Source organism: Palaemon carinicauda, chromosome 14, assembly GCF_036898095.1.
Source record: "Palaemon carinicauda isolate YSFRI2023 chromosome 14, ASM3689809v2, whole genome shotgun sequence".
Lineage (NCBI taxonomy): Eukaryota > Metazoa > Arthropoda > Malacostraca > Decapoda > Palaemonidae > Palaemon > Palaemon carinicauda.
Window position 1 is genome coordinate 119,130,090 of NC_090738.1, and position 18,777 is coordinate 119,148,866.

The 18,777-nt window shown below is 41.0% G+C and overlaps 2 protein-coding genes across 2 annotated transcripts in view; both read left to right on the plus strand.

Moving 5' to 3' along the window:
• LOC137653247 (actin-57B-like) overlaps window positions 1-1,941 on the plus strand; it is a 3,492-nt gene extending 1,551 nt beyond the window's left edge. The window contains exon 2 of the mRNA XM_068386616.1: window positions 677-1,941. Coding sequence (XP_068242717.1) covers window positions 710-1,843 — 1,134 coding nt within the window. The 5' untranslated portion in view covers window positions 677-709 and the 3' untranslated portion in view covers window positions 1,844-1,941. The remainder of the gene's footprint in view (window positions 1-676) is intronic.
• A 9,931-nt stretch (window positions 1,942-11,872) lies between these two features.
• On the plus strand, window positions 11,873-16,318 carry LOC137653666 (actin-2, muscle-specific-like). The gene is made up of 2 exons (XM_068387243.1): window positions 11,873-11,990; window positions 13,989-16,318. Exon 2 carries the CDS (start codon window positions 14,022-14,024, stop codon window positions 15,153-15,155), a length of 1,134 nt encoding a protein of 377 aa, XP_068243344.1. The 5' UTR covers window positions 11,873-11,990; window positions 13,989-14,021; the 3' UTR covers window positions 15,156-16,318.
• The last annotated feature ends 2,459 nt before the right edge of the window (window positions 16,319-18,777 follow it).

An 18,777-nucleotide genomic window follows, 5' to 3' on the forward strand; every position in this document is an offset into this window, starting at 1 on the left:
CCTCTTAACTTTGTGAAATGGAAGCTTTCTTTAAAGATGTCAGGGATGAAATGCATTAAAGTTCAGCTGTAGTGGTCATAATACAGACAATACACATGCTGTTTATTTTGGCACTATTTAACTTTTTATCATTGACGTGCTCCTAATGAAATTTAATTGAAATATATATATATATATATATATATATATATATATATATATATATATATATATTTATATATATGTGTGTATATATGTGTGTATATATATGTATATATATGTATATGTATATATATGTGTATATATATATATATATATATATATATATATATATTTATGTGTATATATATGCTGATATATATACAGTATATATATATATATATATATATATATATATATATATATATATATATATATTTATGTGTATATATATGCTGATATATATACAGTACATATATATAAATATATATATATATATATATATATATATATATATATATATATATATATATATATATATACAGTATATGTGTGTGTGTCTGTGTGTGTATGATTATTTATTTATAGATTTTCTGAATTTTCGAGTTGCATTTCGTAACTAGTTTACATAACGATCTGATGCATTATGATAATTGAATTTCATATCCGGAGTAGCAATTACAGCATCTGAAAGTATTCACTTTTCTTGCATTTTCAGGGTTTCACTTAGACTCTACTACCAACCACCACCATGTGTGACGAAGAAGAGGCGTCAGTGCTCGTGGTCGACAATGGATCTGGTCTTGTCAAGGCTGGCTTTGCCGGTGATGACGCCCCTCGATCTGTCTTTCCCTCCATCGTTGGCCGCGCTCGTCACCAGGGTGTGATGGTTGGTATGGGTCAGAAGGATGCCTACGTGGGTGATGAGGCCCAGAGCAAGAGGGGTATCCTCACCTTGAAGTACCCTATTGAGCATGGCATTATTACCAACTGGGATGACATGGAGAAGGTTTGGAACCACACTTTTTATAATGAGCTTCGTGTTGCCCCTGAGGAGTGCCCCACCATGCTGACTGAGGCTCCTCTCAACCCCAAGGCCAATCGTGAGAAGATGACTCAGATCATGTTCGAATCTTTCCAAGTACCTGCAACATATGTCTGTATCCAGGCTGTGCTCTCCCTCTATGCTTCTGGTCGTACTACTGGTCAGGTTTGCGACTCTGGTGATGGTGTCTCCCACATGGTGCCCGTCTATGAAGGTTTCGCTCTTCCCCATGCTATCCTCCGTCTGGACTTGGCTGGTCGTGACATCACCAACTACTTGATGAAGATCATGACTGAGCGTGGCTACTCCTTCACCACCACTGCTGAGCGTGAAATCGTCCGTGACATCAAGGAAAAGCTTTGCTATATTGCCCTCGAGTTCGAGAATGAGATGAACACTGCTGCTGCTTCCTCCTCCATTGACAAGTCCTATGAACTTCCCGACGGTCAGGTCATCACCATCGGCAACGAGCGTTTCCGTGCTCCCGAGTCCATGTTCCAGCCTTCCTTCCTTGGTATGGAATCTGCTGGTATTCATGAGGTCGTCCACAATTCTGTTATGAGGTGTGACATTGATATCAGGAAGGATCTATTGGCTAACATTGTCATGTCTGGTGGTACCACAATGTATGCTGGTATTGCTGACAGGATGCAGAAAGAAATAACCAACCTTTCTCCATCCACCATCAAGATCAAGATCATCGCTCCCCCTGAGAGGAAGTACTCCGTCTGGATCGGTGGTTCCATCCTTGGTTCTCTGTCCACCTTCCAGGCCTTGTGGATCACCAAGGAGGAATACGACGAGTCTGGTCCCGGCATTGTCCACCGCAAGTGCTTCTAAGCAAATGATTTACTTGCAAGAGATTCCGGCTTTATCTACTTATTCCTATTCATCATGTTTGTTGGTATATTTATACAGTGAATAAATAATTAATTTAACATTGTTTTGATTTACCCTAGCCCATTAGAAATATGGGCAAGATTTCTTTTTTTTTTTTTTTAGACATCAGGTAGGATTAAAGATTTTTGGAGATATCTGATTTTCATAAGGATCTAGACTATTCTTTCTTAAAATGTAAAAGAGGACACTACTGTAGTTGGAAAAGAACTTGATCAAGCGGGAGTAAATGTAAAAAAATAGATATATTAACTAAAACAAGACGATGGTATCTCGTGTTCAACAGTATTTCCCAAGTACTTAAATTAGGAACATACGCTGGAATAAGCTCTACAAATACACACACACACACACACACACACACATATATATATATATATATATATATATATATATATATATATATACAGATACAAACATATATATATATATATATATATATATATATATATATATATATGGTTTGGGCATGCTATTCGCACTTCCCAGGAGAGAATAGTTCACCAAAAGTTCAGCTGGGCTTTACAAGGCACTAGAAGAGTTGGAAGACCAAGTCCCACATGGATGAGGACTATGAAACGCGAAGTAAGAAATGATGAATGGAGAAGTATTGAATTGAAAGCTCAAGATAAAGACGACTTTCAAAATCTAACCGAGGCCCTTTGCGTCAATAGACGTAAGGCAGAGGAGATGATATAACGGATTTTGAGCGAAGCGAAAAATCTATTTTTGGGTGAGATGGCCATGTCGTCCTGATGGAAGTTCCTATAGGGTAGCTTCCTAGGGTATATTTCAACTACGGCGATATTCCCAGAGAATTTACCTTAAGGTACCAGAATTCTAACTCCTGGAGCGAATATCCCTCCTGAAAGGGATATCGCGACATATCAGAGGACGTATTCTTGACACGCCACATGGCAATCTGCATCCCGAACAGAGATTTCATCTCGCAGGGGGCGATTGGCAAGAAACGAATTCGGGAAAGAAAAAGGGGAGCCGCTCCCAAGGCTCCCTATCTTCCGATTCGTATGCGTGCCTGGCGCCAATCCTGGCGCCATCCCTATTCCTTGTAGCGTACACGAGGTGCTACAGATACTGTATGTTGGGAGGGGTCCTACGGCCCTTTCTTAGAAAGGCAAGGGCGGGTCCATCAGGACGACATGGGCATCTCACCCAAAAATAGATTTTTCGCTTCGCTCAAAATCCGTTTTTTGGGCTCAAGCCATGTCGTCCTGATGGAAGTATACCAGAGCATTACTGTATCTGTGGATTCTCAGAACGTGCCGTACTCCCCGGATGTAATTTTTCCCGGTCGACTAGACCTAGAGACCTAAGATGTTACCGTTATACATCTTTTCAACTAACTATAAACCATGTTAGAGCTTCCTGCCCCCTACAGGGAAGAGTCCTACTAGACTCTGGAAAAGTCTCGAAGAGTACATATACCTATGTATGAATACCAGGCAAGCTAATATAGTGGTCTCGCTCTATATTAAGTAAAGCATAGTTTGTAAAGAATCACTGCGTCAATATGAAATATCGACCAGTTCTCCGCACAATACTTGTATTGGACAAAGGTTTTATATCCGCATAGGAGGAAAACCAATGCAACATAGCTTGCATAAAGGAACAATTCTATTAGAATTATCCCAGATAAGGTACATAGAATGAATGCTCAATTATACCAATAAATTGACACAGGTGAAGGAGACGCAAGGTTCTCAAGAAACAGTTTATTGACAGGCAATAAATAGACAGGTTAACCACAATTATATATATATATATATATACATAAGAAGAGGATAACCCAAAACCTTAAGCATAAGTATGATAGTAAACAGAACTTGTTTGTCTGAAAGAAAAAACATTAAATGCCACTTTTAAGATACCGAGGTATCAAAGTCATAAAAGTCTGTATTACAAATCAATGACATTAGCGTTAGAAACGCTCGGCACACATGTCTGCACTTATGCTAAGTTCACCTTTGGAAATGGAACAGTCTACATGGGCAACACAGTGCCCTCACTTAGTTTGTAGTACAGTATGTAACTACACACTCACCCTGGAATTAATCGTCCCAATTAAGACCACTGTTCCTCGCAGAATTAAACAGTAGGGTTAACACTGCGACCCACTGCTACCACAGATCTCTTTAGTTCCTCTACTTGCTTCGCATAGTGGCGAAAGAACACTCTGGAAGACTTCCAGCCAGTGTATGAACGGAGATGTTCAAAATCCATACAATTAAAGAAATTTAAGGATGAGGCAACTTTCCTCGGATCGGGACCTGCGGGTGTACTGTCAGGATCCGCTCTGCGAATAAAATATGTGATTTTCGCTCTTGAGTTGATTCAGAGATAAATTTGAGCCTGATGTTTCTCCCCTGAATAGTTGACCACCCTTGAAGTCTGAAGTTCTATGAAGATAGACCTTTAGGCATTCTACTGGACATAGAGATGCATCTTCTTTCAGAGGGCAGATTCTCCAGGGACCCCACCTGTTGGTGGGTAACTCATTCTTGGCGAGAAACGTAGGATCCGGAAACAGGTTCAGTTCTCCCCCATCCAGGAACTGAACACGACCTGCCTCTCTCGAGAGGGCTACAATCTCACTAACCCTGGCCCCGGACGCGAGTGCAAATAGGAAAATAACTTTTTGTGTCAAATCCTTTAACGCACACTCTTCATTGCTCAACAGAGAAGCGAAATGAAGAACTTGTCTAAAGACCATGAAATGGGCTTTGGAGGTGCTGAAGGTCTGAGCCTAGCGCAGGTTTTCGGGACTTTATTAAAGATCTCGTTACCTAGGTCGACCTGGAAGGCATATAGAATGGGTCTTGTCAAAGCAGACTTACACGCTGAAATCGTGTTAGCTGCCAATCCTTGACCATGGAGGTGGAGAAGAAAGATAAGCAGAAGTCTGTCAAGATCTCCTGCGGATTCTTCGCCTTGACAAAAGGCCACCCATTTTCTCCAAGATGACTCATATTGCCTTCTAGTAGATTTGCACTTATATTCCTCAAGGAAGTCTATGCTGACTTTCGAAATCCCGAAACGCTTTCTCACCGCTATGGAGAGAAAATCATGAGCTGCAGGGTCCGGGTTTTCTGTAATGAAGCGCAGACAGTTGACTTCTGGACTCGCTGGGTCAGAACTGGATCTGGTAGCGGTACAAACTTCAGCTACAGTTCCAATGCCAGGGGGAACCACACGCTGTTCGGCCACTTGTGGGCCACTATTGCCGCTACCCCTTGAAGGATCTCGGTTTGTTGAGGACCCTCAACAGAAGGTTGTGAGGAGGGAACAGATAAATCTTGGACCATCTGTTCCAGTCGAGGGACATTGCATCCACTGCTTCCGCTAAGGGGTCCTCGTACGGGGCACGTACAGGGGCAACTTCTTGTTGTCTTTCATCGCAAAGAGGTCTATCTGCAGTTCTGGGACTTGATTCAGAATGAAGGAGAATGATCCTGCGTCTAAGGACCATTCCGACTCTATCGGTGTGAACCTGGATAGAGCGTCCGCCGTCACATTGCGGACTCCTTGAAGGTGAACTGCCGACAGGTACCACTTCTTCTTTTCCGCCAATCGGAAGATGGCCAACATCACCTGGTTGAAAGGTGGTGACCTCGATCCTTGTCGATTCAAGTATCTCACAACTACCTCGCTGTCCATCACCAACCTTATGTGGATCGAGTGACGCGGGGAGACTTTCTTTAAGGTAAGGAGCACTGCCATAGCTTCTAGAAAGTTTTATGTGAAAGGTCTTGAATAGCTTGGACCAAGTCCCCTGGACTTTTTTCCGATGAGAGTGACCTCCCCATCCCTACTTCGAGGCGTCTGAGTGAATCGTCACCGACGGGGGAGGTGGCTGAAGAAGAACCGACTTCTTTAGATGTCTGGCTTGGGACCAAGGCCTGAGAAGAGTACTTAGCCGAAGCGGCTGGTCTTCTCAGATCTCTTCGCGCGTTTGATGCATAACTTCTCCAAACTCCGATTGCATCCTTTAGCTGTGCTCTTAGCACTGGGTCTGTCACCGAAGCAAACTGGAGAGAGCCCAGTACCCTCTCCTGCTCGCGTCTTGATATCCTTTCGGAATCTAGAAGTCTCTTGACAGAACCCGCTATCTCCTTCCTTTTCTTCGCCGGGGTGGAGAAACGGTGTGACAAAAGGTCCCAGTGGATTCCCAGCCACTGGAACTTTTGAGATGGAGAAAGTCGAGACTTTTTCTGTTGATCTTGAAGCCTAGGTACTCTAGGAACTGGATCACTTGACTGGAAGCTTGCAAGCATTCTGTCTCGGATGCTGCCCACACCAACCAGTCGTCCAGGTAGGCTACTACCTGAATTCCCTTTAGGCGTAATTGTTTGAGAGCTACGCTCGCAAGCTTCGTAAAAATCCTTGGGGCTATGTTTAGCCCGAATGGCATGGCTCCGAAGGCGTATAGTCTTCGTTGTAGCCTGAACCCTAGGTAGGGGGAGAGTCGATGGCTGATTGGAATGTGCCAATAGGCGTCTGACAAGTCTATAGAGACGGAATATGCCCTCTTGGGCAGTAAGGTCCTTATGTGTTGCAGTGTTAGCATTTTGAATTTGCAATTCACTATGAACTTGTTGAGTGGCGACAAGTCCAGAATGACTCTGAGCTTTTCCGAGTCTTTCTTGGGAACACAAAACAGCCTCCCTTAGAAATTGATGGGCTTCACCCTTCGGATCCCCTTTTTTCTCCAACAGTTCTTGAACGTACTCCTCCATAACGGGATTGGAGTGTTGGAAAAACCGAAGGCACGGGGGTGGAGTGCTGTACCAGCTCCAGCCCAGTCCATTCTTGAGTAGGCTGTGGGCCCAGGGATCGAAGGTCCACCGATCCCGAAATTTCAGAAGTCTCCCTCCTACCGGTATCACCTCACTTGGACTGCCGTCCTGAGGTCTTGCCTTCCTGACCACGACCACCCCTGAATCCCCTTCCCCTTGAGGGGCGTCTAGATGAGCCTCTGGCTGCTCCTCTAGGCTTTGCTCGAAAGAAAGTAGACTGCCCTTCGAACGCTGGGGTGAATGCCGTGGACTGTGTCGACACGGCCTGGGGTACCCACTGAAAAGTGGTCGGGGTTTGTGCCACGATCTGGGGCACTGGGGGCAATGGCAATTGCAGTTGCTGTCTAACAGGCTTGGCTGGCCGAGACGGTAGCCTAGTCCTCATAGTCTTCCTCTTTGGTTGAGGACCCTCATCCGGGGAAGACTTTCTTTTGATAGCCAGGCCCCACTTCTGGAGAAGGTTTCTATTCTCCAAGGCGGCCTTATCAACAACTTCTTTGACCAAGTCGGTAGGGAAAAGGTCTTTTCCCCAAATGTTGGAGGAGATTAGTTTCCTTGGCTCGTGCCTCACCGTAGCCGAGGTGAACACGAACTCCCTACAAGCTCTCCTTGCCTTGACGAAGCCATAAAGGTCCTTCGTCACTGTGGCCAGATGAGTCTTGGCCACCACCATGAACATTTCATGGACCTTGGGGTCACTTTCCATCGTCTCGAGAGTAGTCTGAAGAGACATTGAGGCAGCCAGTCTTTCTTTTGTCTCGAACTCTCTTCGCAAAAGAAAGTCAGACAGCTTAGGGAGGTCCTCGCCGAACTGACGTCCGGCAATATCAGCCTCCAACTTTCCAACTGAGAACATAAGATGGACGTCCTTCCAGTCTTTGTGGTCCATAGGCAGGGCCAGCGACAAGGGTTTACACTCCTCTAGGGAGGGGCAAGGCTTGCCGGCCTCGACTGCTTTTAGTACAGCCGCAAACCCTTTCTGTAAAAAGGGGAAGGCTCTAGTAGGCGAGGACACAAAGGAAGGGAGCTTCCTGTTCAATGCGGCTACCTTTGAGTTAGAGAAGCCCCTCTCTTTCATCGAGGATGAAAGTAGAGCTTGAGCCTTAGCATGGTCCATCACTATGACCTCCTTCGGCTCTGTCTCCTCCTTTGAAGCTGGTTCCTTCCTCAGCCGGACATAACAGTCCGGATATGATGCCTTGCTGGGCCAGAATTCCACCTCCTCCAGGGGAACTGAGCCCAGCTTATCCGAGATGACGATCTTTCCAGTCGTCATCGGCATGTGCTCAGCATACCTCCATGGGTTAGCATCTGAGCTCAAGGGAAGGTCTTTCACATTGAGCTTTTTCTGGGGCCCATGTGATTCTGCAAGGCACTGCATTCGCAGTTCCATTGCATCCGCCTTCTCCTGATTCTCCTTCTGCATTTGTTGGATCATTCCAACAATAGAAGAGAGGGCCTGTCCCAGCTCTACTGGGAGACCGGCCGATGTTGAGGGAATAGGCTCCGGAATCTGAACCGGAGTAGCCGACACCTCGTCGACCTCTACCTCTACAACGTCTGGGGCTTGAACTTCATCCTGGGCTTCTGCCAAGAGGTCTTCCTCCAGACACTCGTCCACATCAGACATCCTGTCATCTAACTGGTTGTCTTGCATCGCGACCGCGACTTCAGCATCCACCTGGATCTGAACTTGGGGGATCTCCTCTTGAGGCTGGGGAATCACTGCATCAGCTGATTCCTTAGGGAAAAGATACGCCCTCATCTTCTCACTTGGAAGATAAGGGCCAGAAGTGTTCTTTTGGAAGCCCCTTACCCAGGTACGAAGCTTCTTCCTAGCTATATCCCTTGATTCCGCCGTCCTAGGGGAATCAAAGGCCTCAGTAATCAGGTTAGTGCACACAGTACATACCTGAGGGTCCCAATACCGGAGATCATCCTTGGAGACAGCGCATGCTGCGTGTCTCCTACAAAACTCATGTCCGCAGAGGTTCTTGCTGCGGACGTTGCAGAAAGCACTTCCGCACTTCGGAGGGTCCTTCTGTAAAGAGAAGAAATTTCCATGAGTATCAAGTGAACTATGTATCACTGGATATGCATAGTATAGCATAACAATTCAGAAAGGAAAGACACACACTTGTGTTTCCCTCACAACCCATTGTTGCAGCCTTCCAGATAATAAAATCAAATGGTTAATCTCTTCTAGAGTAACCAATGCAAAGTTTCCAGAGGAAACAGGTGGAGCTCACACCTAAGCAATGATTTTAAAATCCTGGATAATAGACAGGAAAGAACTCACTTTCCTATCTGTAGGGCAACAGCAAAGGACTGTGCAAGAAAACACAAAAGTGTTAGGACACACAGTGCTGTACCAAAACCCATACTATAGTTTTCCTCTTACTGTATAAGTTATACTGAAGAATACTAGTACAGTATAGGCCGGCCGGCACACACCATAACTAGCTTTAAAGTATACTACTTAACAGCTATAAGGCGGCAGAACTCTGGTTCAAATGCATGTGCCGGTCGGCAGCAATTGCCGGCCGGCAACAGCCAATGTCGGCCGGCAATGGCTGCCGGCCTGCAACTACACAAGGTAGTACCCAGCTGCTGGCCACACTCTTGGTGACCGGCAGACAAGGGCTGACATTAGCCGGCCGGCAAAGGTACAGGACCGATGCCAGCTGGCAGCAAAAGAACCAGAGGACTACACCTGCCCGGCTGCCGGCCTCATAGGCCGGCAGCCGGGTCGGGTACAGCACTAGAAGAAAAATAGGATGGATGCCGGGATAAGAGTGTACACTACCTCCAAGCCCGGCAATCCGAAAGAGTGCATATAAGGAAGGGGAGAATCTAATTCAGGCTTCCTGGCCAATGCCGTCTGGCTCTACAGGCAGGCATGGATAAGGGACCAAGGGAGGTCCGGGCAGCACTCAAAATATAAGACCCCTGCCGGCCGGCAGGGGGCTGAGTCAATTCCACATCCTAACCTATACTAGGTCCAGATGTAGAACGACGTACAGTACTGTAATGGCTAGGCCATTACGGAGAAAGAGGGGGAAGGGACAAAAGAGGGTCCTACCAACCTTGCTTTAGTGACGGATCACCCGCAGCCAAGAAACTTATCTTAGCCTAAGGGAGATCTAAGGGGGGAGGCCAGCAATACTTGCCAGCTCCCAGAGCACCAAAGCAAGGAAGGTGTTGCCACTCCCAGGGAAAGAAACTTATCCTCCCCCGAGAACAGCAACAAGGACTAGTCTGGTAGATCACAAAAGAAGGAATCATATCCACAGAAACCTTCGGTAGTGACCTAAGGAGGCTAAGCCACCTTTGTCTGTGTCAGGCCAGCGAGGGAGACTCTACCCCAAGCCAGACAAGCACAGACTCAGACTAAAAACTCTGTTGTTCTGTCCCTCTTTGAACCAGACTTACTGGAACAGGAAGGTACAGTAACACCCCAGTATAGTTTTATCGAAAATTAATTCGGAAAAAACCACTTAGGGATAAGCCCAAGGCTTAAACAGAGGGAAAGGGATTGCCTACCTTCTCCGAAGAAAAGAAAGCAACCGGGGAGTATGAGAAAGTATACTAAGGCTCCATAAGCAACTTAGCCTAGGCACCAAGAGAATCGATTACCTAAATCACCGAAACTCACTCGTATACTATCTTGGAAATATTCCACACAATCTTAAATGTATAAAACATAGCCTAAAGCTTCAATAAAATTTTATTACACTCGGAAAAACCAAAATCATGCATGAAGTACTAGGACCAAACGACTAGGCTACATGGCCTAGCGTAGGCCAGAATGGCGAATACTTCGCCAAAATAATACTAAGCACGAAAGGAAATCCTATGTAATGCTAAATAGCTAAAATTTATTAAAGCAAAACAACCGGGAATGTCGCTCTGACTAACTAAACTTATACCTAGCGAGCGACAGCGTCCATGACGCCTCCGGTAGGCTACGGCTCTTGTAACAAAGATTAATCCTATTAATCACTCAAAAATTTACCCAGAGCCTACATTTATACATAAAAGACATGGTACTCAACTTATCAGAGGCCGACGTAGACGGAGAAGCCATGAAAAGTAGAATAAATCCAAGATTTGCGAGAAACACAGGAAAAAACACCGAGTTGTTAAGCTACGCAAAAAGGAATACAGATGGCGCCAGGATTGGCGCCAGGCACGCATACGAATCGGAAGATAGGGAGCCTTGGGAGCGGCTCCCCTTTTTCTTTCCCGAATTCGTTTCTTGCCAATCGCCCCCTGCGAGATGAAATCTCTGTTCGGGATGCAGATTGCCATGTGGCGTGTCAAGAACACGTCCTCTGATATGTCGCGATATCCCTTTCAGGAGGGATATTCGCTCCAGGAGTTAGAATTCTGGTACCTTAAGGTAAATTCTCTGGGAATATCGCCGTAGTTGTAATATACCCTAGGAAGCTACCCTATAGGAACTTCCATCAGGACGACATGGCTTGAGCCCAAAAAAATATATATATGTACACTAGGCATATAGGTGTGTGTAAATTTTGAAAATTTTAAGTCCCAAATAGTTTTCATTACCGAATTCCCTCTTCCTCAGAAATAATGGTACAACGAAGTTTTTTTTTTTTTTTTATAATAATTGGTCAGTGTTCCAACCTATAACTCAGAGTTGGAACAAAACCGGACATTTAGAGGATGATCATTCGGCTATCAAAAGAGTTAAAAAAATTTCCAGCACACATTTCTGTCGAATTCTAGTTTTGTACTTAAAAACGAAATCAACCATTTTTACCCTGATAGCTGATTGATGGATATTTAATGCGACTCTTTATCATAGTTTTCTCACTAACACATGTGACTTTAATTCTTTAGAATTTTAAACTACAAATATTTTTTATGCTAAAGTCAATGTACATTTTGCACAGGAAGCAAGCATAAATTCCACCTAAATTGAATAACCAACTGTAACTTGGTATTTAGAATTCCTCCACGAATGCTAATTGACAGTAACAGAGGCATGCTGGTCACTTAATTTACACCCCCTTCATTGTCACACCAAACATATATACAGAAATTCCTGGGATTATTTTTTTGACACAAAACCATTACTTTTATAACTCTCTGCAAGACTGCTAAAGAAGTTGGTGTTGCCTTGTATGCTATTAAATTTAACCACATTTTTTTTACAACTTTTGGCAGAAAGGCTTAAACCTTAGAAAGCTCCGTATATAAAAGAAGGGTCAATTTCTCATGATCCGCAGTCTTCTTACGGCTCCCACTGAGTAAGTCCCACGTTCTGTGAGAATAATTAGTGTCCTCCAGATAAGACGCGCATTGTGTTGAAAACTGAAAAGCAGGGTAGAACAGAATGGGAAAGAACCAGGTTTTAAAAGATAAATTTACGTACTAGGAGTGAAAATAAGTGTTAATGAGATTAGTGAAGATTTTTTTTAATAGCGATATATTAGAAAACTTGCAAATCTACTAACATTTCAAGTCTTAGTAAATACAGAACAGTAGCAAAAGTAGTAGTAACTATAGTTATAACTTTTTTTTTTTCGTGTACGTTATCCATACTAAATGTATTGAACTTACCAGAAAAAAAATAATTTGCTGTAAAGTCATATTTCGCAAATTGATGTTTTTCTCGAATTCTGGTTCCATCTTACTTGTGATAGACAATTGGATTATACGTCCACTATGAAGTTTCACTATTCCGAAGCTTTGCTTCATCAGAATTATCAACAGTTACGGATTATATATAATTGCTTCAGTTAGTGAATTCCCATTTATTGCGAATGGAGAGAGGACCATATAGTTTCATCTTGTATAAATTGATCAGTGTAACTGATTTAGGACGAACAATTAAGTCTTAAGAAACTTTGATATCTAGTGCCCATATTCTTAGTTTTGTATTCTGTATATGATTGCGCATATTATTATTATTATTATTATTATTATTATTATTATTATTATTATTATTATTACTTGCTAAGCTACAATCATAGTTGGAAAAGCAGGATGCTATGAGCCCAGGGGCCCCAACAGGGAAAATAGTCCAGTGAGGAAAAGAAACGAAAAAAAATAAAATACACATTAAATGGAATCAGCGTTAACAAAAATCTAAGAGAACCTTTTGAGATATAAAATTTATATATTTAAAACTTGCCTCAGTTTGGTAAATTTATTTTCTCGTAGAAACGAAATTAAAATGAATTGATTCTGCGTGATTATTAATATATCTCTCTTTAATTGTTAAGAGCCTAACGCTCCGATATATTATGAGCAAATTGGCGCCTTCCAGTAAGGCTGACAGTTTAAATTTTTAGGCTTTAGAACTTTTTAGTATCCGGAGATACCTTAAGATTATTTTATTTATTGGTTATTCAATCATTTATAATGAACATTTGTATAGATTCTAGAATAGAGGCAGTATTTCCGTTCATCTACGACACTTGTTGATATTTGTCCAAGTTTTTTTATTCAGTATTTTCCTTTTCAAAATGTCACTGATAAGGTAGACGAAAAATTATTTTGGAGCCTTTGCTAAAAGATTTTCTGTTATTGCATTAAGGGTTTTTGACGTAATATACGTGCAATTTTTTAAGCCAAGACGGATCACAAGTGTTGCCTTTTTGGATTACTTGCCAATTTTCTCTCTCTCTCTCTCTCTCTCTCTCTCTCTCTCTCTCTCTCTCTCTCTCTCTCTCTCTCTCTCTCTCCATACGTAATTATAACAAACGGATAATAGGTAACTCTATCCTGAAAACCTCTTAACTTTGTGAAATGAATGCTTTCTTTAAAGATGTCAGGGATGAAATGCATTAAAGTTCAGCACTAGTGGTCATAATACAGACATAATACAAAATGCTGTTTATATTGGCATTATTTAACTTTCTATCATTGGTGTGCTCCTAATGAAATTTAATTGAAATGTTTTATATATATATATATATATATATATATATATATATATATATATATGTGTGTGTGTGTGTGTGCATATATATATATTTATATGTGTATATATATACTGATATACACACACATATATATATATATATATAATATATATATATATATATATATATATATATATATATGTGTGTGTGTGTGTCTGTGTGTCTGTGTGTGTATGATTATTTATTTATAGATTTTCTGAATATTCGAGTTGCATTTCGTAACTAGTTTACATAACGATCTGATGCATTATGATATTTGAATTTCATATCCGAAGTAGCAAGTACATCTGAAAGTATTCACTTTTCTTGCATTTTCAGGGTTTCACTTAGACTCTACTACCAACCACCACCATGTGTGACGAAGAAGAGGCGTCAGTGCTCGTGGTCGACAATGGCTCTGGTCTTGTCAAGGCTGGCTTTGCCGGTGATGACGCCCCTCGATCTGTCTTTCCCTCCATCGTTGGCCGCGCTCGTCACCAGGGTGTGATGGTTGGTATGGGTCAGAAGGATGCCTACGTGGGTGATGAGGCACAGAGCAAGAGGGGTATCCTCACCTTGAAGTACCCTATTGAGCATGGCATTATTACCAACTGGGATGACATGGAGAAGGTTTGGAACCACACTTTTTATAATGAGCTTCGTGTTGCCCCTGAGGAGTGCCCCACCATGCTGACTGAGGCTCCTCTCAACCCCAAGGCCAACCGTGAGAAGATGACTCAAATCATGTTCGAATCTTTCCAAGTACCTGCAACATATGTCTGTATCCAGGCTGTGCTCTCCCTCTATGCTTCTGGTCGTACTACTGGTCAGGTTTGCGACTCTGGTGATGGTGTCTCCCATATGGTGCCCGTCTATGAAGGTTTTGCTCTTCCCCATGCCATCCTCCGTCTGGACTTGGCTGGCCGTGACATCACCAACTACTTGATGAAGATCATGACTGAGCGTGGCTACTCCTTCACCACCACTGCTGAGCGTGAGATCGTCCGTGACATCAAGGAGAAGCTCTGCTACATTGCCCTGGACTTTGAGAATGAGATGAACACTGCTGCTGCTTCCTCCTCCATTGACAAGTCCTATGAACTTCCTGACGGTCAGGTCATCACCATCGGCAACGAGCGTTTCCGTGCTCCTGAGTCCCTGTTCCAGCCTTCCTTCCTTGGTATGGAATCTGCTGGTGTCCATGAGGTCGTCCACAACTCCGTCATGAGGTGTGACATTGACATCAGGAAGGACCTTTTGGCCAATATTGTTATGTCTGGTGGTACCACCATGTATGCTGGTATTGCTGACAGGATGCAGAAGGAAATCACTGCTCTCTCCCCATCTTCTATCAAAATCAAGATCATCGCTCCTCCTGAGAGGAAGTACTCCGTCTGGATCGGTGGTTCCATCCTTGGTTCTCTGTCCACCTTCCAGGCCTTGTGGATCACCAAGGAAGAGTATGATGAGTCTGGTCCAGGAATTGTACACCGCAAGTGCTTTTAAGTGGAAAAAAAAACTTTAAACAGAGCAATATTTCCTTAACAAACTGTAAGAAAGACGAATTTTATTTCTGTATGAGGCTGTAATTCTATCCATTTAATAAAAATTTCATAGCGTTTCTATAATTTTTATAACCCCCTTTGTATTCATAATGCACTATCCTAACTTCTGGTATGTATTGCATATGGTAAGTGTCATACTGTATGTTATTTGATTACACAGATTTTCACAGCTTGCTATTCTTAATACAAATTCAGGATATCATCTTAAATATCTGATATGAATATGCATTGTTTCCAAAAGATCATTGATTTATTCATCAATGAGCATGATTTTTCATGGCTGAATTATGATTCACTTCCAGACGATGATGTGAGATTCAGTTTCTTTTATTCTATTTTCTTTAAATACATTAAGTCTATAATGCTACAAATCCTTAGTTCAGCAACAGGCCTATGCTCTTGATAATCCATTTGAGGATGCCTGATGAAATTGGCGATGCTTGTTGAATTTATATCTGATCTTAACGACTATTTTTAAATCATAAAGTACATCATGTAGTTTTGATAAATCTTTTTTATTCTTTTATAGGTGATCGTAAGAGGTTGAACGCTGAGCTTTGAATTGAAATACAATACCGATTATGTTACCGAAACCGAAACACAATAGAATTGATATTACGCCATAGAATATTAAAAGGAAATATTTCATTATGATTCCCTTAAAAAAAATGCTGGTATATATTATTCACATTAAGAATTGGTATATAAATTCGTTGTTTAAAAGTGAAGTAACCCCTTAGAAATACTTCTAGTAATTATCCACCAATAATAGATAATTGTGTACCAGTGTTTATTTCATTTGTGGTTGAAGAGAGCCAGCTGCCTTCCTGGGTGAAAGATGGTCGTGCGTGTAACCGATAAAATAAAGAGATTGGGAGAATGTGTGTGGAGAGTCTGTATGTGGGCGTCCGCTTCAGACGAAATTATGTCCAACGAGTGAAAAACGTCACTGATAATTTGATATTGAAGCTAAAATATTGCTGGTCTAGTATAAAAGTCCTTGACCATTTCGATGGTAATGTTGGCATTTGAATTTAGTGTTGCGGTTAAACTGTAGCATTATGTCACGGAATTGTAAGCTGACATTATATATTGGCAATCCTTTATTATATTCATTTTGTATACCCTATTTATATAAATAACTTTCAAGTTATAATGGAATCGAGAGGCTTCTTTTTAGTTGTTACCAAGATGTTAATTAACTATGAGTCACTGAATGAAATTAGCATCGTTGGTGAATAATCTTGCCTTATGGATGTGAAATGACATTCCTTGGTATCACAGCGAAAAAACATCTTTTCTCGCCTCTTGTCATTATTCCAGATAAGCTCATATATATTAAATGTGTGTAAACAATACAAAAATATAATTTTATTTAGAATATTTTCAACATTTTATCAATTATGTATACCGGGTGGGTGTTTACATGATATGAATTATGTTACTAAACTAATTTTTGTGTTATTTTTCTTTCTAATATTATTTTTACTTTAGATATTTCATTCACTTCATTTTTACACAAGAAAACTGTATATCAAAGTCATGTTAAAGCGGGATGAGATGAGTGACAGTCTGCATTCTATTTCTGCTGTAAAGTATTAAAGACCACTTTTAATATGGCATTGAAAGGCTTTAAGGTGTTTATCCCTCATATATTTTGCATGGCTGCTCCCTCGCTCTCAATTAATCATTACTTATGTTTGCATAATTCAGTTGAATCTTGATCTTTTGTTGAATGCCGTTTCTGGATTATTTATCTTACGCTAACCAATACTTGCGTAAATCCCTAAGACATTTGTTTATCTCGTGGTGGGGGGGGGGGGGTAAGAATGTATTAATCGGTAGTGGGAGGAAAACAAGCAAATGCAACAATGAATGAAAAGATTCCTAATGTACTATGATCCCACGCGGAAGCATCTGTTTTCATTTTCTTTGAAGAGTGCCAAGTGAGACGCTTCAGTTTACTCCTTGAAAATATTTTGTCTCGGCCAAAAAAACTATAAAAAAATAGCAATAAAACGGGATTAGCAAGCTGGTGCTATTGTATATAAGCAGGAACTCTCCTTGGAGTATCTTTAGTCTCATTAGGATTCTTACAGGGTAGGTCTGACTCCTCAAGGCATTGGGATTGCTTCGTGATGTGTCCCTTGAGTGTTTTGTGAAATCTTTAAGTGAAGCGTTAGGAGGAAGTACGTTTGTGATTAAATGTGGCCATTGTGATCTTTTCGATAATCTTTGTTTTTTCGTTTGTTCAAATTTTGATGTAGACTAAATGACAGAAAAATTAACATAGTTTTGGAAGGATATTTCAAGATTTTTAAAATTACATTCCTTGAGGTTAATTAGCTCTATACACACATGATATATATATATATATATATATATGTATATATATATATATATATATATATATATATATATATATATACACACACACGTTTACATACATGGGTATATATACGTTATATATACACACATATACACATAAATCATATAGTGCAAAACAAGTTACTGCCAATTGGATAAAAATCTTGGTTGTACATTACTGTTAGCAATCTGATAGTCTTCTGGACCTCTTGCAGATTTGCAAGGAACTTTTTGATCTAAAGGTGAATAAGCTCTTTGTTAAAAGTATTACGCTTCTTTAAGACGAGCACGATGGCCAAGGTTAGAATTTGACAAAAAAAAAAAAAAAAAAAAAGTCAGACGCATTGGACCCCGAGAGTAATATCTTTTCAGATTGTGATTTAATTTCTTGTTTCTTGTTTATTTCTCTCTATGTTAAAATCTACCTCGTGCTGTCATTTCGATCTTTCTTTGTCACCAGACCCCTTTCTTTTCTACCTAATTAATGTGTATATGATTTTTTTTTCTTTTTAAAGAAACTGAGATGTTCTTAGCTTTCCAAATCTGTATTTCTTAGTGTTATGATTCAGAGATAATTCACAATGTATATATATATATATATATATATATATATATATATATATATATATATATATATGTTTCATCATCATCATACGGCTAATGAAACAAAGGCACTATTCGTCTCTATCTCGAGATTTTAATTCAATACTTTTCCATTCATCTCCTACATCACGCTTTATAGTCCTTAGCCATGTAGGCCTGGGTCTTCCAATTCTTCTAATGCCTTGTGGAACCCAGTTAAACTGTGGGTGAACTGATCTTTCTTGGAGAGTGTGAGGAGCATTCCCAAACCAATAGCAATTAAGTACTGAAAAGATATTACTTATATATATATATATATATATATATATATATATATATATAATGTCTTATCAGTGCTTATTTACTTCCATATTTTCCTTCACACCCCTAAAGTTTTTCAAGCGTAAGGTTCCTCAGACTAGATGGTTCTCTATTTCATAATGTCTCAGTAGCCTGTATGGTTGTCCTGACCTCTTTCTATTCTATAGATGACCTTTCTATGTTTTCAAGATATCTACTTAGTTTATCTTTTTTTTTTCTTTTTTTTTTGTGAGGTTTTGGTGAGGAAATAACTTTTACTAGAAGCAAATGAATAACTGTTAGACAATTCAAGT